At 36.0% G+C, this 27,557-nt stretch overlaps 1 protein-coding gene across 18 annotated transcripts in view; it reads right to left on the reverse strand.

Annotated features, from left to right (window-relative positions):
- Window positions 1-27,557, reverse strand: part of LOC123379195 — a 161,904-nt gene that overhangs the window by 124,218 nt on the left and 10,129 nt on the right. For 14 of the 18 annotated variants that reach the window (XM_045034103.1, XM_045034095.1, XM_045034096.1 and 11 more), the window contains one exon: window positions 9,360-9,460. The exons of the other annotated variants lie outside the window; for them this stretch is intronic. In XM_045034103.1, the coding sequence (XP_044890038.1) occupies window positions 9,360-9,460 (101 nt within the window). The remainder of the gene's footprint in view (window positions 1-9,359; window positions 9,461-27,557) is intronic. 18 annotated transcript variants of the gene reach the window in all.

Consider the following 27,557-nt stretch of genomic DNA (forward strand, 5'->3'; position numbering starts at 1 on the left):
ACATAATCTACTTTCTGGCTTTACAGATTTGTCTATTCTGGACTTTTCATATACATGGAATCATATACTATGTGACCTTTTGTGACTGGCTTCTTTCACCTAGTATTATATTTTCAAGATTCATCCATGTTGTAGTATGAATCTTGTAGTACTTCATTCCCATTTACTGCCAAATAACAATTTATTATATGGATGTACCACCACTGTTTATCTATTCATCAGTTGATGGACATTTGGGTCATATCTACTTTTTGTCTATCACAAATAATGCTACTATGAATATTGCTGGACAGGTTTTTGTGTGGATATATGTTTTCAGTTTTCTTGGGCATATATTTTGTTGTAGAATTGCTGAATCACATGGTAATTTTATGTCTAACATTTTGAGGAACTGCCAAACTGTTTCCAAAGTGGCTATACCAGTTTTTATTCCTATTAGTAATGTGTTGGAATCCCAATTTTTCTACATCTTCACCAACACTTGTTATTGCCATCCTAGTGGATGTGAAGTGTTATCTCATCATGAGTTTGATTTCCTTTTCCCTAATCACTAATGATATTGATCACCTTTTCATGTGCCATTGTTTATTCCATTGTTATTGGCCATTGTTTGCATTCTCTGGAGAAATATCTATTCACATCCTTTGCCCATTTTTAATTGTGTTACTTGTCTTTTAATTATTCAGTTGTAAGAGTTCTTTATATAGTCTTGATATAAGTTATTTGCCAGATATATGATTTACATATATTTTTCCCATTCTATTTGTTGTCTATTCACTTTTTTGTGGTTTCTTTTGAAGCACAATTGTTTTTAATTTTGAGGAAGTCTAAATTGCTCATTGTTTTGGAGTTGTATCTGAGATAATATTGTCTAACCCAAGGTCACAAAGGTTTACTCTTATGTTTTCTTCTAAGAATTTTATAATTTTAGCTTTTAACTATAGGTCTAGCATCCATTTTGCATTAATTTTTGTACATGTGTGAGGTCAGTGTCTAACTTTATTCTTTTTCACGTAGATACCAGTTATTCCAGCACCATTTGTCAAAATTACATATGCTTTTAAACCATACCTAGGAAGCTATTAAGTTAGCAGTTATATTAGCTATCCATCACTGAGTTTCTAGTAAGCAAATTCCACCCTGAGAGGCTTCAGGTACTAGTATTTGGTTCTATAGATTTGTATACACTGTACTTCTCTTCTTGTTTCTGAATAATTTGTGAGTTTTGTTCTGTTGAATATTTCAGGTGTTTGGATGAATTTCTCTTACCCAAAGTAAATATATCATTTACATATTTAAAGTTAAAATGGGTGAGAACTGTTACAAGTAATTAATCTTGACCTACAAAGAGCTAGCAATTATCCATTCATTTCATCAAGAAAAATGTATTGAGTACTTACTGTACTATGTGTTGTGGACATAATACTGGAAATATAATAATGAACTAAACAGCCCTTGTCCTCAAGAAACATATTTTAGGGAGAAGAAGCAAAAATTAAAAAAAAATACCCAGGTAGATATAGAATTTGCAAGGTTTTGATACATGTTTAGAAGAACATTAAATTAAAAGCATATTAAAAAAATTTAAAAGCTGGCATCTGGGTGGCTAGGTTGGTTAAGCAACTGATTTCCATTCAAGTCATGATCTCACGGTTTGTGAGTTCAAGCCCCACTTTGGGCTTTGTGTTGACAGCACGAAGCCTGGATGGAGTGTGCTTTGGTTTCTGTGTCTCCCTCTCTCTCTGCCTCTCCCCAACTTGTGCTCTTTCTCTCTCTCAAAAATACATAAACATTAAATAAATTAAAAGCATAAGTAGAGTTAGAGGGAGAGAGTGACGCACAAAGAGGTTATTAGTTTATAAAGAGTGGCCAGAGGTCTCTTTGATTAAGGCAACATTTAGTCTGAAACTGGAAGGTTGTAGGAAAGTATCTATGCAGATATACTAAGCAAGAGTGTTCCATGCAGTGGGAACAAGGGCAAGTGACCTGAGAGGGTACATACCTGGCTCAGCTCCAATTTTCCCACTCCCTCTGTATTTCTAAAACAAACAGCATAATTTCTGTACAAATTCCACTTTCACCATAGTTTCTTTTCTACAACTAATTTGCCATAAAGGAGTGTACATTTTACCATACCTAGGAAGATTCAGTCTGAATAATGTTCAAAATTAGATAAATTTAAGACTAAGACAAAAACAACAAAGAAAAAAACATTTTCCTACGTTACATTTTGCATCCTGCTGAAGCACCCTTTCTAATGTTGCAACTTCATTTCAATTCAACAAATTAAACTGAATGCCTGTGGTGATATTTCCCAAATCATAATTTGTTAGGCCATATTTGTGGTTCAGAGCTTTCACTAGGGACTTGACAATGGTTTAAGCAGTTAAAGAGAGTCAGGTCTCAAAAATTTATGGTAACGTGTTTGCATTCTGACTCAATTTCAAGGAGCTGTATGTTCAGGAATGTGTATGGCTTATGAACAGCCTACCTTGAGCATCATTGGCTATGACACACTGGGTGTGTATCATGGGTCAGTTCATCAGTTATGCCACATATAACATGGAAAATTCAATGACTCATTGGAATTAATGTTAGAAAATCAGTTGCTATTGCCTATATATTATGTTCCCACTAAATATCAAAATTCAAAGAGAAGATATATTTACTATGAAAATTTCAATGCATTTTGCAGTCCATTATTTTTCTTAAAAAGTCATCACGGGGCGCCTGGGTGGCGCAGTCGGTTAAGTGTCCGACTTCAGCCAGGTCACGATCTCGCGGTCCGGGAGTTCGAGCCCCGTGTCAGGCTCTGGGCTGATGGCTCAGAGCCTGGAGCCTGTTTCCGATTCTGTGTCTCCCTCTCTCTCTGCCCCTCCCCCGTTCATGCTCTGTCTCTCTCTGTCCCAAAAATAAATAAACGTTGAAAAAAAAAATGGAAAAAAAAAAAAGTCATCAGTTTTCCAGACTAATGCCCTGAAAATCAATGCCTGACCTTTCTCTATTCCTCCTTGCCCATTTTTGTGATCTCTGTTGCAGATTGCCTTAGGCAGTTGGCAAATCTTAAGTGGCCTGGATATACGAAAGCAAGGTACTTTAATACCTTCAATATTTAAACTTGTAATATTCCAGACGGCCCTAAACTAAATTAAAAAGTAATCAGGGAATGCCCTGATGTCTTTTCGCAAAATATATTCAACTCCTACCCACTGCCTAAAGTAAAATAATCCTTCTTGCCCCTGAACTCACATTAAAACCTTTTATCTTGCCTTGCCTAGCATTTCTTGTGTCTTATTTTCCACACTGTATTATACATACATCCTTTGACTGCTATTATCTAGGAGCAAATCCTAGGGTTGTAGAGAATTGTTAGTAAATATTTACTCATGTATTATTGCATTATTATGACTTAGAAGTATTAGGGAGATAAATATTCAGAATGATCCCATGGTATTCAACTTTGTTTCTATTTTGCTTTTTTTTTTTTTTTTTTTTTTTTTTTTAGTCTTGTTTGGTTAATTTGTGTGGCTTTGATTTAAAAAAAAAAAAAAAAAAAAAGGAGAGGTGCCTGGGTGGCTCAGTCAGTTAAGCGTCCAACTCCAGCTCAGGTCATGATCTTATAGTTCGTGAGTCTGAGCCCCACAATGGGCTCTGTGCTGACAGCTCAGAGCCTGAAACCTGCTTCAGATTCTGTGTCTCCCTCTTTCTGCCGCATCCCTGCTCGCACTCTGTCTCTCTCTGTCTCTGTCTCTCTCTCTCTCAAAAATAAATGTTAAAAAGAAAAATTTTTAAAAAAAGGAGAGGAAGAGTGGGAAGAAAAGTTTAAAGTGTATTATTCCTTTAGGGATATTTTTTCTTTGGTTTTACCTGCCCTGTGGTCAGAAATAGAATATAACCTTGAAAAGAAAGTTATATTGAGTTCTAATGGCTATTTCTTTTAAATGTGGCTGGAATAATGGTCTTTAAAGGGTGTCACCAGATTAAATCTGCCAAGTAAGGAAGGTGGAGCTCTGTGGGAATGAGGCTTTGTTTAATCAGGTTGTATAATGTTTTGCTGAGACATGTTGGGAAAAGCAATCCAAAGTAATGTGGACTTAGTATGAAATCACTCTGAAGCACACCTTATAAATTTAGAGATCTTTTGACATCCTCTTGGAAATTCATTTATCAGAAATAATAGGGAAAATTAACATATATATATATATATATATATATATATATATATATATACACACAGCCCCTTTGCTAACATTTGTGGGATCTGAAAAACAGTACAAAGAGAGACCACATACAATATATCTAGTTATAAATTGTGGTAAGTATCTGTAAATGAAGTGTATTCTGTCTTCCTACCTTAAAGTTATCTTCAGGCAAAATTCAAGGTTAAAATTGTTTGATACCTTGGAGTTTCATGTTTAAAAAGTGGAAATCCTGGGAGAGCCTACTCAAAAGTACACAGCCCAGCCCCCTTTCTCTTCCCATTCCCAGCTCTATCCCACAAGATGAGAGGTCTAAAGACAAGGTGAGAGACCTCAAGATTATACAGGTGGCCACATCAACCCACATATCTGATCCCCTGCAAACAGCTGCTGCTTGGGCATCCCTCAAACCTAGGGGAGTTTCACATAGATAGAACAATCCATGCTTAGAAACAGTCCTGGGGAAAAAGCTGAAGCAGGCTCCATGGCCATTTGGGTGGGGAATTCTGGGATATTAGGTAACCAGAGAAGGCATAGAAGGGGGCATGGCTCAGGCTCTGGATGGGCACAATCCTTGAGTTCCTGAATTCTTTGTCTTGTGCAATGAGCTATAGTTAGAGGATGTGCAGAGAGATTCTCTGATGCCTAAGGCCCAGAGATCAGAGGCCCATCTTGCCTGTGTGTGTGTGTGTGTGTGTGTGTGTGTGTGTACGTGTGCACCAAGCACTGTTGCCTACGTATATTTTAAAGATATGGAAAATTTAATATGCAATCCTGTAACTATTATCTAAGAAAGAGGTATAACCTTATGGATGATCGAAAAGGATGAGCAATATACCATATTTGTCACTGGGTGTACTTCAATGATTAGTTGACCGTAGATATCTACATTCTTCAAATACATAATGATAACTATAAATTAATGAGATTGAAGTTCCTCTCAGGAAAGGCCTGGGAAGCTGTCAAGTTTCCTTATGTACTGAAGAATCAACTTCATTTCACCTCCTGCTATATTGCTGTGCATTGTGGGAAAGTGAAGAACATTATCTCCTGCTGAGCAGAGCCTAGCAGGGGGCTGACATGGGGATGCTTCCTTCAGTTTTGTGTCTCCTACCCTCATTGGTGGTTTCACATGTCTTCCCTGGAGTCTCCTTGCTGCTCTTGTATGCATTTTGGAAGGATTTTCTTAAAACTTTATAACCCTTTAATCTGTGAACTGCCAACTATCTTTGGCAATGAGAGAGTTTAAGTCTTTTGAACATAGAGTATTTAACTGTATTTACTTTTTTGATACAGTGATATTGAAAGGAGATAATCAAGAAAATGAAACATGCAAATAAGAAAAAAATAATTTTTACGTGTGATTGTGGCTTTTAATTTTTAAGAGGTAATGTTCCAGCTAGTGTATTTTGGAAGTAGAGAAGTGACAGACTGGAGTGTAGGTAATAGAGGAAGACATCAAGAAATACAATGTGCAGTTAAGAATTTTTTAGTAAAATAAACCCGGTGTTTGAGCAGATATTACAAATACATGTATTTGAACTACCCAGTTCTATACTATATTTAATAATCTTGGATAACTTGAAGTAGTAAATTTAATTTGTCATGATCGGGTTTTCCAGAATCTGTAACGAGTCAAGATATTTTACTGATATTTTAAGTGATCCACACACTGGACCATGATCATTGTAACTATTTATGGGTTTCCTTATTACCTAACCATGTTCTCAAACATATTATTACTTTGTGAAGAAGAAAGTGGGTAATTGGCATATGTACACAAACAAAGGAAACAAGCAGAAATGCCAGATCCTTGGGGAAAAGAACATCTTGCTGGCTCACCACCCTGTTTCCAGAACCTAGAATCTAAAATGGCCCATAGTAGTGTCCTCAGTAAGTATTTGTTGGCTAACAAAAGAGTAAGTGAATTAAGGGAAGTAATTTATATCAAGTACTGACTCTGGTCCAGGGATTAGTGTTTTAGTTTGATCAGTGTTTTGTAAATTGAATGGCATTAAACCTTCTGTTATAAGCAGACAAAATGAGAATCAACGAGGTTATATGACCTACCCAAGATAGCACAGCTTGTGAAATGATGGACTTACTACAAACTACTGACATTTTATTATTTCAAATTTAAATCTTGTTAGCTTTAATAGGCATATCAAGAATATGATAGATATATAGTCAGTAGCCTCCTTTCAAGGTTACCAGCATAGTTTGAAATAGAAAAGTCAGTCATTAGTGATCTAAAATGGCAAAAATCTACACCAAGTGATCCTGATTTCTCTGCTTCAGTGAGAGGCAGAATTCTCAGGCTGACTTCTGACCTCTTTCTGGTAACAATCAACAACAGGAGCCTGTAATGGCCACACAGATCAGAAAGAACAAAGTGTCACCTGTTCTCCAGAATCTTTCTTTCCAATTCGCTCTAACTTCCTGGACTCTGGGCCTTGGTTACCTAGAATGATGGCTTTTGGCAACTGTGCTTGGCCTTATATGACTTCCCTGGACTCTAGCCTAAAGTATAATAACGTTGTGCCCCTCCCAGCCTTGTATCTACCTCCCATGGTCTCCTGAAGCTCTAAAACTATGGTATCTGCCAAAATCTACCTGGCTAGTTAGACTCCTCTGTGTGTTCTCTTGGCTTGCATAACTTCATAAACACATAAGCAATGAACTGCAGAAAACCTTAGGAATTCTAAAGAAAAATTAGGAAGTAAATTATCTCTAAGGGCAGGGCACCTGGGCGGCTCAGTTGGTTAAGCATCTGACTTCGGCTTAGGTCATGATTTCACAGTTCATGAGTTCGAGCCCTGTGTCAGGCTCTGGGCTGAGTTCAGAGCCTGAAGTCTGTTTTGGAATCTGTGTCTCCCTCTCTCTGCCCCTCCCCCACTCATGCTTACGTGTGCGTTTTCTCTCTCTCAAAAATAAACATTAAAAAATTTAAAAAGAAATAAATTAGCTCTTATTCTAAATGGTCTTCCTTGTTATTGCATTATAATACTTACATGGGTCTTCCCTCTGTCTAGATAGGCCTGAGAGATGAACTTTCAAGAAGAGTATCAGGCGACCATTTTCTTTTATCTACCGATACCCGACATTTGCAAAAGGTGTGTATGGGTGTTTGTGTGTGTGTACACATGTAATGGGTACTGGATCAACTTTGGGTTGTTTTGCTAAGGTGTTGTTAAATGTTAGTTTGAAGTGATACAAAATGGTCTTGTGAAAAACAAAATAAAATCTGAACTGTAAACACTGATGAAAACCAAATGAACCCAAGTCAGATATTGTTCCTACTATTAACAACAAGCATCTTTACGTGGGATGACAGTGATGGCTACAGTTTAAAAAGCACAGTTTTAAAAACAAAATCACATGTTTTTAATATCTTTAAAGCCTTGTTTTATTTGTCAAGGACAGAGAGGGAGAGGGAGAAAATATTAACAGGCTTTCCCTAACAAAAACTTGAGTTAATGTTATCTCGACTGTTTTACTGTAAAAGGATATGTACTCAAAAAAATACTCATTCTTAAATGTGAATTGTATTAGTCATTGAAACCATGCCAAAGTCCTCATGGAAAGGTAAAACATTTTCTAGTTCTTAACCTGTGAATCTAAACAACAGGCAGATAAAACCTGAGAAACTGTTCAACTGAACTAATTTGTTTTAAACACCTGATATTAAATATTTGATTAAAATTTTGCTTACCAAGAGTTAGTTTGGAAGAGAAAAAAATGTTAATTTCAGAATGCCTTGGACACTACTTGCATGTTGTGACCAGATTGGTTTACATAGAAAAAAAAGAGCTTTAGAACATGTCACAGCTGAAATGGCATTTGGGAGTTTTATGAATTCAGTTGAAGGCAGTATGGCTTATAAAACAAGCAGGGAACAAGAATTACACTTGATTTCTGGTTCTAGCTTTGCCAATGACTAGTTTGGTGAACTTGGGCAAGTCATTTGACCTCCTGTGGCTTTAAATGTTTTTCACTGGAAATGAGCTGGGCTCTGATTCCTAAGATTGATTAAAGCTATGAAATCATGTGATTTGTTTAGAGGTCTCTATCAAAATACACATTGCTTTTTTACTTATTTCTGGGCCCATCCTAAAGGTATTACTGGATCTTATCCAATCACAGCTTCGGCAAACAATATAGCCACAGAAAAGCTACTTGCGTCACTTGGTTTTATTTTTTAATGTTCAAACAATACCTGGCAAATAAAGAAAGGTTCTTGGATTGTGATTGGCACAATGATACATGGTTAGCTGCACTGAGAATTTAAGCAAACCCTATATATTGTCAGGGTGCAGAATGCAGGAAAGGGCTGATCTGCAATTACCTGCATTTGTGAAGCAAACCAACGTAAATCATGGGTGTATAACATGGTTTCTTTATGCATCTATTCAGTTTTGTTATTTTAGCAGTTTCCACTCTCCTACTCATTGGCTTTTCTACTAGAATATACACACATTAAGCAACTTTTTCTAGTCCCCCCACCTTCCTAGTCTTCTATTGCATTTACCACCATAGTCCTCCCTTTATTCTTTATACTCTTCCATTTCTGTGACATTACTCTACCTTATATCTTGGGTCTCACTGCTCTCTCCACACTTTAAAAATAGGTATAGCACAAGATATATTCCCAGACCCTTTGCTTTTCTGTATTGGGTCTTGCTCCCTTAGCATGTTCTTGACAAATTGTCACTAATATGTGGACAGCTCCAAAATTAGCCTCTTGATTTTTTTGTCACCTTTGTACAGTTTAAAACTAACTGCCCACTGACTGTATTCTCATTCATTCATTTACTAGACAGAGTACATACAATGAAAGGACTGTTTTAGGGCCAGTGGAGAAGTTGAGAAATTGTTTTCTCAATACATCATTTCTAGAAAGAAATGTTATATGACATGTCTCAATACTTGCTGGATATTTTTAAAAGCATCTTCAGTTTTTTACAGGACTAAATTAGATATCTTATTTTTAAAGAGTTAATAACTCATGTTTTTTATGATTTAGAAATTCGGAGAAACAGAATTTTTAATAATAGGTTTTTAGGCTATATTAATTTTCAACTCAAGCTTGCTTTTGTTTGAAAAATATAAGATGCAGACGTAGTGCCTTATATAAAACATGTCTGTAGTCGCATTACTCACTTTCTCTCCTTTCCTTGTTCAGCACCCTGAACCAGTTTCCGTGCCTGCTGCCCAAATCAGCTCTTCTCATCTCTGTGTATATCATCTTTTGGTCACTCAGTCTGAAAGCAGATAAAATATGGCTTTTCCCCTTCCCTCTTCCCTGGCCTCCGGTATCCTGTCAGGCAGTACGTGGATCCTTGCTTCACCCTATTTTTCAAAAGCATCCCTCTTCATTCTCTTGGTCCCTCCCCAAGCGAGAACACCTGCATCTGCAACAGTCTTAAGTTTTATATCAATCCCTGATTCCCTTCCAAGTCTCTGCTGTCCCTGGTCAGCTGAGTCTTTGTGAAGTGTTTTACACCATACTTTCACATCATCAGTAGCTCTCCAATGACTACAACATGAAGTCTAAACCCTTCACATGCAAGACCACAACAACTATCTGATCTCTTCAAGGAAAGTTAAACCACTTTTGAAAGGAAGAGGGGTTGTTTAGAATTGAGAATTTTAGCATAAAGGGAGTTTTGATTCTTAGCATAGTTTGTATGTTTGTTTCATCTCCTATCTATAGGTTTTTTGGGAGATGATCTTTCTCTGAAAACAGAAATAAGAATCAACAATTATGGAAATAGATTTTTTAGAATAAATACATTGACAAAAGGAATAATAAGGGCAGAAAGCAGAGGGATTTGGCTTCCTGTATGAGTGAGCCTGGAGCCTCCCAGACACACTAGGATAGTTTGGGAGTCTGAGGAGGTAATAATTTAAATGAGAGCATTTAGTATCAAGGTCCAACTAGAAGGGAAGCAAGAATTTAGTGCATGTATGTGTTAAGGCTTATGATAAAGACTCGTGAGTTAAGAAAATTGAAATTCTTCTAAATATTTGATAGTGCTCCACAAATTAGAATAAAATACATATTTGAAGAAGGAATTGTTATTAAAATCCTTTCTGAATCTGCATAAATTTCTTTTAAGTTTACTCTAAACAGAAAACACAAGTGTCTCGTGAACGTGCTGAAAGGTGAAAATACATAAAAACGAAGATCATCAAAATACAATATCCTTATGTAGTAGAACTGACAACTTAATTCTAGGAGTTAGGAAACACAGTGAAATGCAGTATAGAATCAATGAGTGCTCTGGGGTCAGACTGCCAGGGTTCAAATCCTGGTTATGCTCTTATTCTGAGTTTCTTGGGGAAAGTTACTTAATCTTTTTATGTTTCAGTTTCTTTAACTATAAAAATACATATCTGAGTACTCATTAACAGCAAGTATTGCAAAGTATTACATGTATTTTATAGATGATGAAACGGAGCCATAGGAAGATTGATAGTTGATGAAGGTAACACTGCCACCAAGCCATACAGCCTTAGCAAGTCCAAAATTTTCACTCTATATCCATACTGCCTCCTTGTTTTTGTATTGCTGGAGATATAATAATAGAAACTGGCCCCGTCTTCAAGATAGCACTTTAAATAGACAGAAAAACAAAAGTGAATGGACAGTTCTATAAAGGTGCTCTGGAGCATGGTTAAAAGGGTATTTACCTGAGCCTGGAAGGGCTGGGGATGCCTTACTCAGAAATTGACAGCTAAACCAGGTCTTGAAGTATAGGTAGAAATTAGGAGGAGGTTTGGGTGTGGTGGATAGTGTCCTCAGCAAAGGAAATAGCAGGCAGAAGAGTGGAGAGGATGTTCTGCGTGCAAAGGTACAGGCTGTGAGGGAGGACACAGAACATTCAGTATTTACGAGAGGTCAGCTAGGCTGGAATGCAGAATTTGGGGTAGGGCAGGGGCCTGATTTTAAGGGTATAAGGTTGAAGCAGTTCTTCTCTACTAGTTATGAAAGTCACAAGTCAAGAAGAGGCAGCACAAATGCTTATACACAATGATGTACACACTGGCCCCAAACCACTAGTATTCCCTTAGATGTACAAGTTGGTACTTGTTAATTGTGAGGCATAGGTCCAAATCCTTTTAAATATAATGTATGCCTCCAGCCTGGGGAAGTCATATTTGCCTATAGGTAGTGTATACTTCTAAGGAAAATAACCTCATTAACAATTGAGAGAAATCACCCCTACTTCCTTCTTCCAGGTATTCTTTCTCAAGGAAACTTAATCTATATTAGAATTATGTGTTCAAATTCCTTTGTTTCTAATGGGAAACCATCTTCCCAACATCCTGCTTAAAAAATATGTGTGGTGTATTAATCTATTTTCATGGCAGAAGATAATCTGTAGCATAGGTTACATTCAATGCCCTATGGGTGCACTACAGAGAAGTATGGGTTTAAGGGCCTCCTTAAACTGTATTCCTAACAATAGCTTATCTCAAGATAATAGTGTGTTTCAGTAGTGCAAGCTTATTCCTTAAAAACATTTATTAAGAAGTAATTGAAATATAAGCTCGTTGAGCACCTTAGGAAATTTCAGCACAGTACCTTCCTTACTCTGAAAGACAACTTCATCCATCTCATGCCTCCCCGAATAGTTTCTAGAAAAGTTATTTGTATGGTGCCACTACGATGAGAAACCATGTATCTTAACAAGGTTAAATCAGTGATAGTGGAGCTCCTTGTGGTATAGTCTTTAATTCAATTTAACCAATCAAGTATGAGGGAGTACCAGGTACCGTGTTATGCACTAGGAATGCTGTAAGATCTAGCTCTGTTCTTAAAGCTCATTTTATACATATAAAAATATAAAGTTTCCATGATGTAATATGATAAGCACTAATTTAGAAGTATGCATCATATCCGTATCAGACTTGAGAATCAAGAGAGACGATCCCTGGACCTGGAGAAAAAGATAAACCAATTTGGTAATATTTTTATTTTTCTCTCAAAGCTGGATGTGGGAAGGTTGAATCATTTTATATAGGTCAGAAAAACATCTGATTAGCACTAACTTGTCTAGTGTTCATAATTCAAATGAGTGATAATGTTACTGGAATTGCTAGTTCCCTTATCTCTTAAAACACCTTGGTCTCCCTTGTAAGTGTTCTAAAAATGCAAATTATGTGATATGTACCTGCTTAACTAGAATTATTTCCCTCTGTTATGTAATATATCATAAAATACTTTTAAAGCCAAGTCACTGCCTAAAGGTGATAGTATTTCTAAGAATACTTAATGTGGCTATCACAACTTATATAGAATAAGATTTTGAGACTTGGAAAGCTACAAAAAATATTTCTTTAAAACTCTGAAGCAATATTTTGTTATCTTTGAAGCAGAAAAGTTTTAATGTGAATCTGTGAGCTATTAATCAGTTTAATTTGAATTATTTAATCCATTATGGATAAATCACAATTCTTAATCTGAACAGTCTTCACATTGGAATAATGAAAAGGAATGTCATTTGACTAGTCTGTGTTAGAACTCACATTTCCCAGTTTACATGGAGAATTTCAGGTTTAGCATTTTCTTGACTTATTCATGTGAGGAGAACATCAGCTTCACTGTCAGCCATGTTGTTACTGTCACTTCTTTACCTCATTTTTTCTTTCCTAACTTCGTCAACTCCATTAATAATATGGCAGTGACACTGATTTTACAGTAAACTAGTGACATTGTTGGCTATGGGAATTACATTTTATGTAAAAAGTTAGTATCTTCCTATTTTTTCATATGTAGAGGAAAAGAAATGATACTGGTTCCATGTATGTCAAATATGTTAAAACATTCCAAATTAGTTTCAAACAAATTTCCCACTTATGACAGAATTAATTATACAGAATGTCATAAATAATACCACTTTATATATTTGTATTATATACTTATTATATTTATTATATATATTATAATATTAAGATATTTCAGGGGCACCTGGGTGGCTCAGGTTGGTTAAGCATCTGACTTTGGCTCAGGTCATGATCTCGCAGTTCGTGAGTTCCAGCCCTATGTCAGCTCTGTGCTGATGGCTTGGAGCCTGGAGCTTGCTTCAGATTCTGTGTCTCCCTCTCTCTCTGCCCCCTCCCCGGCTAGCTCTCTCTTTCTCTCTCTCTCTCTCTCTCTCTCTCAAAAATAAATAAACATTAAAAAAATTAAAAAGAAGATATGTCAAATCTCCTCACATGTTAGAAACATGAAATAATTTTCATCAACTATAATATTAGAAAGGCATCCTGATAGGTTGAAGGTAGATAATACCCATTTTAGCTATGAATATTTGAACATCTCATTTTATTATCATACTGCCTTTCACTTATAGACAGAAATACTTCTAGTTCCCCCCCACCCAGGCTTATTGAGCTAAAACTGGCATTTAACACTGTGTAAGTTTACTGTGTACAGCATGTTGATTTGATACATTTATACACTGCAAAATGATAACCACCTATAGCGTTAGTTAACACCTCTATCACATCACATAATAACTATTTCTTTTTTGTGGTGAAAACATTTAAGATTTACTCAGCAGTTTACAAGTATAATACAGATCATAAGCTGTAATCACCATGCTATAAAACGGATTTCCAGAATTTATCCATCTTTAACTGGAAGTTTGTACCCTTTGACCAATACTTCTAGTTTTTAAAGTGCTTTCCCATGTGTTTGATCTTCAAAAATCTCAATATATAAACATATATTATTTATAATACATAACATATATATTAATAAATATATCCTATATATAATGTTATATATTATACATATAAAATACATAACAACTAGAGAGAGTGGGAAATATGGTTAAAAATCATCTCTTTTTTTAATTATTATTTTTTTGAGAGAGTACATGCATGGGCAAGTGGGGGGTGGTAGAAGGTAGAGGGAGGGAATCTATTTATTTATGTATTTATGTATTTATGTATGTATGTATGTATGTATTTATTTATTTATATTTTAGAGAGGAGGGAGAGGTACAGAGGTAGAGAGAGAGAGAGAGAGAGAGAGAGAGAGAGAGAGAGAGAAAGAATCTCAAGCAGGCTCTATGCTAAGTGAGGAGCCTGATGTGGGGCTTGATCCTATGACCCTGGGATCATGACCTGAGCCAATATCAAGAGTCTGACACCCAACTGAGCTACCTAGGCTTCCTAAAAATCGTCTTTGTTAAACAGACAAAATGTGAAAAGTTTTTATCATCTATATCCAGTCAGCAAACTATGGCCAAGAGGCCAAATCCTACCCACCACCTGTTTTTGAAAATAAAGTTTTATTAGAAGACAGGACTACTCTAGGGGTGCCTGGGTGGCTCAGTCTGTTGAGTGTCCAACTTTGGCTCAGGTCATGATACCGCGATTTGTGAGTTTGAGCCCTGCGTCGGGCTCTGTGCTGACAGCTCGGGGTCCGGAGCCTGCTTCAGATTCTTTGTCTCCTTCTCTCTCTCCCCATCCCCCACTTGTGCTCTGTCTCTCTCTGTCTCTCAAAAATAAATAAATTAATAAATGTATAAAAAATTTAAAAAAAAAAGAAGCACTACTCTTTCATTTACATATTGCCTATAGCTGCTTTTGTGATACATGGCAGAATTCAGTAGTGACAGAGACTCGCAAAGCCTAAACCATTTAGTTGCTGGGCCCTTAACAAGTCTGACCCTGTTTTATAGCAATTTGTCCTTAAAAATCATATTTAAATAACTACTTTAAAACTGTTTTTCTTACTTCATGATGCCAAATTTATAGTATGTGGTACATTTTCCATGAGAATCTGTATAGCATGAGAGATGAAATATAGAATTTCCCAGCATTTAATGTTAATATTTTATAATACAGGAAGGAGCATATCAAAATATTCATGCTGGCAGTAAAATAATTGGGGAAGTTTTGATTTCTTGATAATATGTGACTACCATGTATTCAGAGAGGTACAAAAATGTCTCCTCTTAAAGTGGAACTAAGTTCCAATTTAGTATAGCATGTAATTCCATTCCTGCCAACAATAAGATTAGCTTGTACTTAGCTAGCTCTTAACAGAAGCAAATATAAATAATTCTTACAGCCTTAAAATGTGCAGTAAGGTTTATTTCACCTTACTTTTGAACATTATTCCCTATTAGGGAGTTTTACACTTGAGTACAAATATTTGGCTCTTTTCTTTAGAAACATCTTCAGACAAGATGTGCTATAATTCTATTATTTGTAATATAAAATTATACTAATGATAATAGATTCTCACCAGTTGAATGTACAAATGAATTAAATGTGGATTTTTCTGGAAGGCATGCATAACTTCCAACTATTGCCTGCCCCTTAATTTTCTACTCTTAAGATATTTAACTTTAGTGAAACTGTAAAATCCAGACTCACCTTTATTATTGCTAGAAATTTCAGGGAAATTTAATTTGGAGAATAAAATAACTGATGTGGATAAATGAAAAACAAATATATAGTAAAGTTAGAGATTTTTCTTTTAATGTAACTACATTTTAACTATCAGGATGCTAGGCATTTTGTTTTTATTTTGATATATTTGAGCTACTGAAAAATAATGAGATCTTTTCCTCAAAGACCCCAAACCCAACATTTTTCTAAAAAGACATATGCAACGTTCAACTGTCTTTTTTTTCAATATACGAAATTTATTGTCAAATTGGTTTCCATACAACACCCAGTGCTCATCCCAAAAGGTGCCCTCCTCAATACCCATCACCCACCCTCCCCTCCCACCCTCCCCCCATCAACCCTCAGTTTGTTCTCAGTTAAGAGTCTCTTATGCTTTGGCTCTCTCCCACTCTAACCTCTTTTTTTTTTCCTTCCCCTCCCCCATGGGTTTCTGTTAAGTTTCTCAGGATCCACATAAGAGTGAAACCATATGGTATCTGTCTTTCTCTGTATGGCTTATTTCACTTAGCATCACACTCTCCAGTTCCATCCACGTTGCTACAAAGGGCCATATTTCATTCTTTCTCATTGCCACGTAGTATTCCATTGTGTATATAAACCACAATTTCTTTATCCATTCATCAGTTGATGGACATTTAGGCTCTTTCCATAATTTGGCTATTGTTGAGAGTGCTGCTATGAACATTGGGGTACAAGTGCCCCTATGCATCAGTACTGCTGTATCCGTTGGGTAAATTCCTAGCAGTGCTATTGCTGGGTCATAGGGTAGGTCTATTTTTAATTTTCTGAGGAACCTCCACACTGTTTACCAGAGTGGCTGCACCAATTTGCATTCCCACCAACAGTGCAAGAGGGTTCCCATTTCTCCACATCCTCTCCAGCATCTATAGTCTCCTGATTTGTTCATTTTGGCCACTCTGACTGGCGTGAGGTGGTATCTCAGTGTGGTTTTGATTTGTATTTCCCTGATGAGGAGTGACGTTGAGCATCTTTGCATGTGCCTGTTGGCCATCTGGATGTCTTCTTTAGAGAAGTGTCTATTCATGTTTTCTGCCCATTTCTTCACTGGGTTATTTGTTTTTCAGGTGTGGAGTTTGGTGAGCTCTTTATAGATTTTGGATACTAGCCCTTTGTCTGATATGTCATTTGCAAATATCTTTTCCCATTCCATTGGTTGCTTTTTAGTTTTGTTGGTTGTTTCCTTTGCTGTGCAGAAGCTTTTTATCTTCATAAGGTCCCAGTAATTCACTTTTGCTTTTAATTCCCTTGCCTTTGGGGATGTGTCAAGTAAGAGATTGCTATGGCTGAGGTCAGAGCAGTCTTTTGCTGCTTTCTCCTCTAGAGTTTTGATGGTTTCCTGTCTCACATTCAGGTCCTTTATCCATTTTGAGTTTATTTTTGTGAATGGTGTGAGAAAGTGGTCTAGTTTCAACCTTCTGCATGTTGCTGTCCAGTTCTCCTAGCACCATTTGTTAAAGAGAGTGTCTTTTTTCCATTGGATGTTCTTTCCTGCTTTGTCAAAGATGAGTTGGCCATACGTTTGTGGGTCTAGTTCTGGGGTTTCTATTCTATTCCATTGGTCTATGTGTCTGTTTTTGTGCCAATACCATGCTGTCTTGATGATTACAGCTTTGTAGTAGAGGCTAAAGTCCGGGATTGTGATGCCTCCTGCTTTGGTCTTCTTCTTCAAAATTACTTTGGCTATTCGGGGCCTTTTGTGGTTCCTTATGAATTTTAGGATTGCTTGTTCTAGTTTCGAGAAGAATGCTGGTGCAATTTTGATTGGGATTGCATTGAATGTATAGATAGCTTTGGGTAGTATTGACATTTTGACAATATTTATTCTTCCAATCCATGAGCAGGGAATGTCTTTCCATTTCTTTATATCTTCTTCAATTACCTTCATAAGCTTTCTATAATTTTCAGCATACAGATCTTTTACATCTTTGGTTAGATTTATTCTTAGGTATTTTATGCTTCTTGGTGCAATTGTGAATGGGATCAGTTTCTTCATTTGTCTTTCTGTTGCTTCATTGTTAGTGTATAAGAATGCAACTGATTTCTGTACATTGATTTTGTATCCTGCAACTTTGCTGAACTCATGTAGAGCAGATCAACGAAACCAAGAGTTGGTTTTTTGAAAAAATAAACAAAATTGACAAACCTCTAGCCAGGCTTCTCAAAAAGAAAAGGGAGATGACCCAAATAGATAAAATCATGAATGAAAATGGAATTATGACAACCAATCCCTCAGAGATACAAACAATTATCAGGGAATACTATGAAAAATTATATGCCAACAAATTGGACAACCTGGAAGAAATGGACAAATTCCTGAACACCCACACTCTTCCAAAACTCAATCAGGAGGAAATAGAAAGCTTGAACAGACCCATAACCAGGGAAGAAATTGAATCAGTTATCCAAAATCTCCCAACAAATAAGAGTCCAGGACCAGATGGCTTCCCAGGGGAGTTCTACCAGACGTTTAAAGCAGAGATAATACCTATCCTTCTCAAGCTATTCCAAGAAATAGAAAGGGAAGGAAAACTTCCAGACTCATTCTATGAAGCCAGTATTACTTTGATTCCTAAACCAGACAGAGACCCAGTAAAAAAAGAGAACTACAGGCCAATATCCCTGATGAATATGAGTGCAAAAATTCTCAATAAGATACTAGCAAATCGAATTCAACATCATATAAAAAGAATTATTCACCATGATCAAGTGGGATTCATTCCTGGGCAAATCAATCACCGTGATACATCACATTAATAAAAGAAAAGAACCATATGATCCTGTCAATCGATACAGAAAAGGCCTTTGACAAAATTCAGCACCCTTTCTTAATAAAAACCCTTGAGAAAGTCGGGATAGAAGGAACATACTTAAACATCATAAAAGCCATTTATGAAAAGCCCACAAGCTAACATCATCCTCAATGGGGAAAAACTGAGAGCTTTTTCTCTGAGATCAGGAACACGACAGGGATGCCCACTCTCACCGGTGTTGTTTAACATAGTGTTGGAAGTGCTAGCATCAGCAATCAGACAACAAAAGGAAATCAAAGGCATCAAAATTGGCAAAGATGAAGTCAAGCTTTCGCTTTTTGCAGATGACATGATATTATACATGGAAAATCCGATAGACTCCATCGAGTGTCTTTTGATGGCTGTGCTATACTTCTTGTTGGCCTTATCAACAGCAAGTGCTTATGGATAGCATCCAGCCCAAAAAACATATTCCTGTATCTTCTGAGCATTATTTTTATTTATTTTTTGCATTACCTAGGTTTACTCATTTTTCCTTGTATCTTACAGCTTTGTTAAACCACGTAAAAATATTGATGATCTCCTAAATCAAGGCATGAATACAGTATGAAAGAAAATCTTACTTGACATTCTCCATTAGTTTGGTGCTAGATATTTTTCCCTCAAAGACTAGTCAATAGGGACAAGGTTGAAGAGAGCCAAGATAAAAAAATTCTAGTCTGTTTGTACAATTTCTTCTCCTGCTTTCACCTCAGTGATTTCAGCTGCTTTGTAATGATTTCCCTTTAAGACGAAACACAATGTCATAACAGACATAAAAGGTCAATTGTTAAGTATTCTATAAATGTTAGATTCTTTTTTTTTCTTATCTTACTTCTTTATCCTTCCCTTCTACTACAGGTTTCCTCAAATCTCAAAGTCACTATTCTCACCATTGACAGACTTTTTAAACCCCCAATAATCGTGCTTTTAAAGCTGATTGATGTTGGTTCCATAGGACGAGGGAAAGAAAATGTGACTAGGAATCTCTCACAGCTTCTCCAGGCAAAAAAGTTCTCCTTTGATTCATTTCAGATTTCATTTGGTTTTTGCCATTTTTTAAAGTGGTACATTAAAGCACTTGCCTGTACCACTAAAATGATAATGAACTTAAACTGCAGTTCCACATTATAGCCCTCATTAGTGTGCACGTTCCTGGGTATCAGAAACAAAATCTTAGCACTCAATTCCTACCTGAGTCAAGTAAATCTTGTACAAAAGCACAATACAACTATTTATTTAATGAGTAAAAATGTGTGTGGACTAAATGACTCTTAAGTTAAATGTATTTAAATTTTTATGTAACCTTTTAGTAATGAGGGTACTATGGTAAAAACAAATTTTACCTAAATATCCTACTAAATATCCTACCTAAATATCCTATCTAAATATCCTACTTTGATTTACAAAGTTTAATTCACCAGAAGTAACTTTATTTAACAATAAATATTTCTAAAATTTTATGTATATACACATACATACATACATATATACACATAGGTTAACTGGGTTTTTTATTGAAATTTTCACATTATAAACATATTTTGGAAAATAAAACATTTTGGTAGAAGACTAGTGGCATCAAAAATTGCTTTGATTGGGGCGCCTGGGTGGCTCAGTCGGTTAAGCATCCAACTTTGGCTCAGGTCATGATCTCACCATTAGTGACTTTGAGCCCTGCACTGGGCTCTGTGCTGACAGCTCAGAGCCTGGAGCCTGCTTCGATTCTGTGTCTCCCTCTCTCTCTCTCTGCTCCTCCCCTGCTCACACTATCTCTCTCTGTTAAAAATAAATAAATATTAAAAAAAAAATTTTTTAATTGTTTTGATTAAGCCAAACTGACAGGTAAGGGATTTTTATATTGATAGCTGAGTCAAGTTTATCTGATGGGGAAACCAGAAATTCTAAAAAAAATTATAGACAGCAGTTACATTTAAGTACTCTGCAGTTAAAAGCAGCAACAGTTTATTTAACAGGTTGCTGAGAACCAAGTAGTACTTACTGTTTTGGTATTTTGCCTGACTTTTTCCATTTACAAATGAATCAGTGCCCAATAGAAATAGCTTTAAAATATAGTTAAAATCAAAAGTCCCAAGTTCACTAATATATTTTATTAACTAGAATGATAGTTCTCTTTAATGGTATTTGTCTGATACTGGGTTTATGTATTTCTTCACACATTCTATAAATGAACACCAACCAAAACAAATACTTTAATGATATTTATACCAGTTTCTATGTAAGAACATTATATTACACTGTTTGTTTTCTCGAAGGAATACAAAAGATTAGAAGCTGTGAATGTTGAATACAAACTTTGGTTTCTTTTTTTGAAATGCCACCTCAAACTAGAGTTTTCAAAACTGAAATTTACTGATAATAAAAGGCACTCATAAACCAGAATCTAGATAAACCAAAGAAAAAAAATTGTTTAAATCTATAATCAACCCTCAATACTAATTTTTATCAAACATCGACCAATGTTTTTCCTAAGAAAGTGTCTAAAAATAATGACCCAATACAACAACAGAACACCAAAATAGGCATGATTTTTTTTCATTGGTTTTAAATACTGCTTACATTTTGAAGCTTTATCATTTCTATGAATGCTCTTTGAAGATCAAGTTCATTGTTTTTATGCTTGAGGAAAGAGACTTGCTCCAGCCTGAACAAAGAGAAGACAGCAGAGCCAAGGCCAGGGTTTCTGAAGTTTCTACATCGGGCCTCCAGAATTCCTCCAAGGAGCCACAGGAGCCACCGTAGGGGCAGGGGGTGGGGGTGCAACAGTGGAAGGGCTAGGTGGTCTGGACACCTTACGTTCCCCTCACACACTGCACTGCCTTTAACAAGAGGTGCTTGGCTTTCATCTCGTTAACATATTTGAAATTCTGGGTAAGAATGAGTTTGAAAAGAAAAAAAAAACCAATTCTGTTCCTCAAAAATAAATTTGAAAACCACTGCATTACCCCGTGCACCCTGGTAAGAAAAAAGGGGGAATATCATGGGGACTCAATTTTGAAATGATGTCACTGTTAATACCTACCATGAGAAACACCTAGAAACTGTATTTCAAAATAAGGTAAAAGAGGTCATGAATGTAGATTTTGTACAAGTAAAACCTTTATTATTTATTTTTTCTTTAATTTTTTTAATGTTTATTTTTGAAAGAGAGAGATAGAGTGTGAGTGGGGGGAAGGGCAGAGAGTGAGGGAGACACAGAATCTGAAGCAGGCTCCAGATTCTGACCTGTCAGCACAGAGCCTGATGCGAGGCTCAAACTCACAAACCACTACTAGATCATGACCTGAGGCGAAGTCAGATGCTTAACCAACTGAGCCGGCCAGGTGCCCTAGTTTTTTCTTTTTTCTTGTACTTTAATTACTGACCTAGTGTTTCTAGAAATTTGAATCACACAGAAATGAACAGTGAATAAACAAAGTTTAGTAGAGGAACTTCCAATGTTTCAGAATACAAGGACAGGTGGAGCATACAGAAAAGCACAAGAATAAACTAATTAACAGAAATCAGAACAATGGAATGCTAAATGGACATGTTGACAGTAAGAGAACCAACTAAATGGGCAAAACAGTCAGGAAAAGCTTTCTGGAAAAGAGGTGCTCAAGTAAGAGTAGAGGTAAAGGAAATTACATTCCTGGCGGAGTGAACAGGGCTGAAGGAGGGGGGCAGGTGGAAGCATATTTACTGAAGAGAAAGATAGATCCAAATGGAGAGGAGTGTTTGTGTCAGTGATATATAAGCTTGAATTGGTAAAATGGGGTTATACTGAAGAAGCCCTTTTAAGGCAATAGAGGAAGGCATTTAATTTAAGGTATACGTAAGGGGCAATATGGTACTACCTTTGATACTCAACAAAAGAAGTATTTTAGTGCTAGCAACCTGGCAGTGTGTTCTGAATTATCAAGGCACTTTTCTTTTATTGTATTAAATTACTGGTGGTGGAAAAAATTTAGGTGATACTTCAAAAGATGCTAGATCATTTTCATGGATTTAAAATCACATATGCAATAATGGATCACACGGATGGATATTTTATACTCTTTCACACTTGTGCTGGCAAAAAAAAAAAAAGCTTAGGAGGCATATGCCATTACCTAATCTATCTCTTTCACATCAGATTTACATATTACATATCATTTTTAATTTTTATCATCCCCTTTTAAAGCATTTGGAAAACGAGAAATTTTGTTTAAAAGTAAGTGCTTCAGGTTTGAGAAATATTAGAAAAATAATGGATATTATTAGACAATTAAAATTGAGGAAAGAACTTTCCCTAGAAAAATTTGGATTAAATGACCCTGGAGAAGTGTTCTTTTCCATTTATAGTTTTTATTTCTGCTTCTTCACTGTGCAACACATGGAGAAAAAATTTTACCTAGTATAAAAAAATAAGTAATATGAAAAGGTAATCAATGGACTGGGAATATCCTTCCAAGGTCAAATCAGTGAATGGTCTTTAGAAAGAGTGTATCATATGATTCTTAATTTTTAGAGGAAAACATAAACCATTATTTTTTAAAAGTAATACATCCTGTATATACATAAAATAGGTCTCAAATGAAAATTATCTCACAAATAAGATTTTTAAACTCCTAAATATAATTTTACAATCTGCAATGTTTTCAGAACATCCAACTCAAAATGTTACATGTTTCCCCCCCTCCTGTCTTTTTCTTTTCCCAAGTTCATTGTTGAGGTCTGTGGCTATACGTGCATGTACATGCCATGGTTCTCCTTTCTAAAATCTGGTACAGAGAATATTTTTTTAAGCAGCAATTTTTTTTCCATCTTGGGAGTTACCTAGTTTGCTGAATAAATACTATGATATGCTTGCTTAGGGGTGTGCATAGAATTCTGTCACGAAGTGTGCTTGAGTGAGAATAGTGGTAGTTGGGCAGTATTTTTCAATGAATGGCTTTTATAACTGTAGTGTTTGTTTTTCTTAGAATGCAAGCTTGGAAAAAGAGCTGAATTGAATTTAAATAAGACTGTTATGAAAGGAAGGAGAGAAGAGTGGCAATAAGGATAGTTTTAGATCAGAACATAATTTTGAAGAGTACTGATATACCAGATAATCTCAATTATAAATTTGCTAAACTCACTCCATTTCCCAGCTCTGAAAACTGACTTCACCTGCTTTGGTTTTGTGCAGCTGGATCTGCCTTGACCAGGGGTATGGGGGAAAAAGCAGAGGCTTCTTGATCAAATAACCTCTGGATCACTCACAAGCATAAGTGTGCATACACTTATATACATGTGCACACACTTGCAGACCTGTGCACACATGCACACAAGTGTATATCATCATACAAAAAGGTTCCTGTCAGCTTAAGCCATTTCTCCATTGACTAGGGGAGACCAGTTCATGTAAAGATTACTGGAATCACTGTGGTTATACTTATAGTAAAAAAATAGAATTTTAACAGCATTCACAAACTGACTTGGCCATCTGATAAGCCACTGGAAACAGATGGAAAATGCCAACTTTTGGTGCTTACAGGACCACACAGTTTGTGACTATAATCATTTAGAAAATTTCCATTATTTATCTTCCTTTCTTTTGCCCAAATTTACTTTGTACTTTGAGGATATTAAGAATAAAAGCTATGCATCTATACGGATAAAGGACTTCATTCTAACTTCTATTTGTAACCCAAGAAACATCACATCAAAGTTGTATTACTGTTTTTCATGGTGGTGTTATTATGAATCCAATTCTGCTAATTCTTAAAACAAATAACTACTGTCAAAAGAAGTCCTTTGTTACATAATTAATTTTAACACTGGATAATTTCTGTTGTATAGCTTTATTGTTATGTGCTTTATCAAGTAAGAAAATATCTGCCTATCTTTATTTCATATCTACATTTGTTCTATAATAACTAATATTTCCTAAACTAGAATATATCTTAGAGATCATCCAATCCAGCTAAACTGTGCAGAGAAAGACATCACATGTTACATATTTCATGAAAGTAATTTTTATGGAGTTACTACATAAAGATGTAAAACTATGAATTCTGAAAACATAGATGTATTTCATACTAAGGGATTTTCACAAAGAAACCTTTTGAAAATACCAATTAGAATTTGTAAGTTGATACTTAGGGATGAACAATATGTGCATTGACTTGCTCAAAGACAAGGCTAACAAAACTGCATTAGTTAGGATGCCTTTGGCTGTAAATAACAGAAAATGCAATAAGAACTGGCTTAATATTAAGGAAGATTTACTTGATACTAAAATGTTTTCAGTTGAGGTGGTCCCAGAGGTGGCTAACTCAACAGCTCAATTACTTCATCAATGACTTAGGATATATTTAACTTTGCATTTGTCATCCTGAGAATCTAGGGTTGTCATTAAATACAGGACATCAAGTTAAATTTGAATTTTAGTTAAATTATACATGTCTCTTGTGATGTTACTTATTTGAAATTTCAAATTTAACTAGGTCCCTGCATTACTGTTTCCTAAATCTGGGATGCTTATCAGCATCTTGGTTTTTCTTTCTAAGCTAGCTCCACTTATGGTCACAAGATGGCTGCCTTATCTCTTAGTGTCATATGTAGATGCCAACATCCAGTGGCATAATAAGGATTCTGTTGGTAAGGAAGAAGGTGGAGGAGTGGTGTTTTGGTAGGCAACTAACACTATAGGTCTCCAAGGCAAATCTGAATTTTTGTTGATCAAAACATAGTTTCCTCTAATATTAATTATATCCTACTATGTAATTCAGCCTGCCTTCTGATTCAGGGATAGGAATTTTTTTTTTCTATAAAAAAATGTTCTTTCTTTTTTAGTTTCTTTGTTGGAACCGGGAAAGCCCCAATCACCACATGTAAAATAACAAATAATATTTATTGAGTATCCTGAACCAAGGGAAAAATATGGCTCATTTGCACATTTCCCCTTCCCACTTTATTCCTAGGGCGCGTATAGGAGCTTCTCCATGTTCACGGTTGCCGGTTCTTTCCTCCTCCTTTATGCTGGTTGTTCACATTATGCACGGCCAAATTACATCTCAATTTCCTATGTTCTCCTCCTCTTTCCACTCTCCCACCTTTGAAAACTTAAAATATCCATGAGGCCATATTTGTACTTAAGTGATAATGGTTTTATGTGGGCTAGATAAACCAAGCTGTGTTAATATTTACTTTACTAATGTGTTGGACCTCTGAGGTAATTTAAGTCCTTAATCATTTCAACAGTTCAACCTCTTTAAAAAGCTCTTCAGGAATGCAGCCAGTTTAGGCATCTTAGTGACATGGCACTTTTGGCTTCCCTATCACACTTCCAGAGGCAGGTGGCTACAAGAAAGTTTGGCCTATATGACTCTGCCGCTTGGAGTATGTTCATTATGGCTGTTTGGTCTCACTTATGCCATCTTTCATTCCCACATCACACTCACATTGCAACCCACTGGTTTCTGCAGCCGTTTTCTCCACCCCATTTCCTGTCTCATCTTGAATGATTCATAAGTGACTTCAATATTTATAGATGTGCCCCACCCAACACCCTAGACTCATCATTTCTTGACCTCTCCTGCTGCACAGGCCTTTAACCTCTTTGGACTTCAGTGATCTACTACCAGTGCCATCCCCCAGTGCTACCTACTCATTCCCAGCAACTCTTTACCCCCCTTAATTACACTTCACAATCTTACTGTCTTAATTTGAGTTCCTGCTCTTTTCAGTGATCCCTTTTGCTTGTTTCTATCTAATTATTTGACTTCAAAGGAACCTCAACCTTAAGAATATAGCAAAGATTCAAGTCTCTGAACCCCTATACAACCTTGCTTCTTTCCCTCCTGCCCTATGTCTTCCAACTAACCCTGCCTGCTGTGGCTCATCTCATCAACTAATCCCTCAACTTCCATCACACACAACCTCTGAGCTCCTATTCTTGATGTGTCTAAAATTTTGTTTTTTGAAATTTAAGACCTATGTACCTAAACCTGATAAGTAAAGTCATGCCATTGCCATCAATCAGCATTGTAAAGTGGTTAAGAGCATGGACCCTAGAGCCAGAACATGGAAACTCAGTTCTAGGCTCCTCTACTTACTAGCTAGGTACCCTTAGAAAAATAGCATAACCACTTTGTGCCTCATTTTCTTCATCTGAAAAAAGGGAATAATAATCAAGCATATCTCATAGACATATTATGATGAATAAATGAGCTGATATTTATAAGGTGTTAGAGGAATATATAATGGTTAAATAAATATTTTATTTCTCCCCTATACTCTTGTTTCCATTTTTAATAACAGTTATCCCAAACCTTTGCTCTTGTAAATTTTCCAAACAGCTCATGATCCATTACTTCAGCAGATGATCTGGCTAATTCTCTGAGTACAAAAAGGACATTAGGCGTTAACTCCTTTAAATAATCTTCCCCTGAAAATTTAACTACATTGGTACGTTGTATTTCTTTCCGATCTAAAAGAAAGAAATGACCTTCTAAAATAAATTTTCCTCCCTTTCTCAAGATCACATCCCTTCAAATACCTAGCCTTTTCTGTGTATATCTAATCTTTCTCTGTCTACTTGTTATTGTTTTTAACCAGTAAACATGTTTTATTCCTCAAAAGAATAACCAGAAATCCTTCTTCAACTCTGTATTTCCTTTTATCTATTTCCTAGCTTCATCCTTTTCTTCATCAGATGTCTACATTTACTGTTTCTATCTTTACATCTCTCAAGACTATTCTTGAGAAACGATAATAATTGTAAGAAGGTCTAATAATAAAATTAAGTGGAAATAAACTCAGAAGAGTCAAAATTTTAGAACTTGGCTTTCCCCAACTAAGTCCAGACATAGGTAATCATGATTTGGAATGACCATATATTTATATAATGGCTTTCTTGCTCTTTTGTTCTATCTTTACCAAACAATTAATTGTTTTAGTTTGACTACCCCTGCTATTTCCTGTTTCCATCTTCTAAAAGGAATCAGCCCCACATAGTCGCACTACAATCAGGGTTTCACTCTCCGCCATTCCACCACAATTATTGTCAAGGGCAGCAATAACATCTGTACTGCAAAATCCAGGGATCGATTTTCAGTTTTCATCTTAATCAACTTCTCAGAAAGTTGGT

This window comes from Felis catus, chromosome C1 (genome assembly GCF_018350175.1).
Source record: "Felis catus isolate Fca126 chromosome C1, F.catus_Fca126_mat1.0, whole genome shotgun sequence".
NCBI lineage: Eukaryota > Metazoa > Chordata > Mammalia > Carnivora > Felidae > Felis > Felis catus.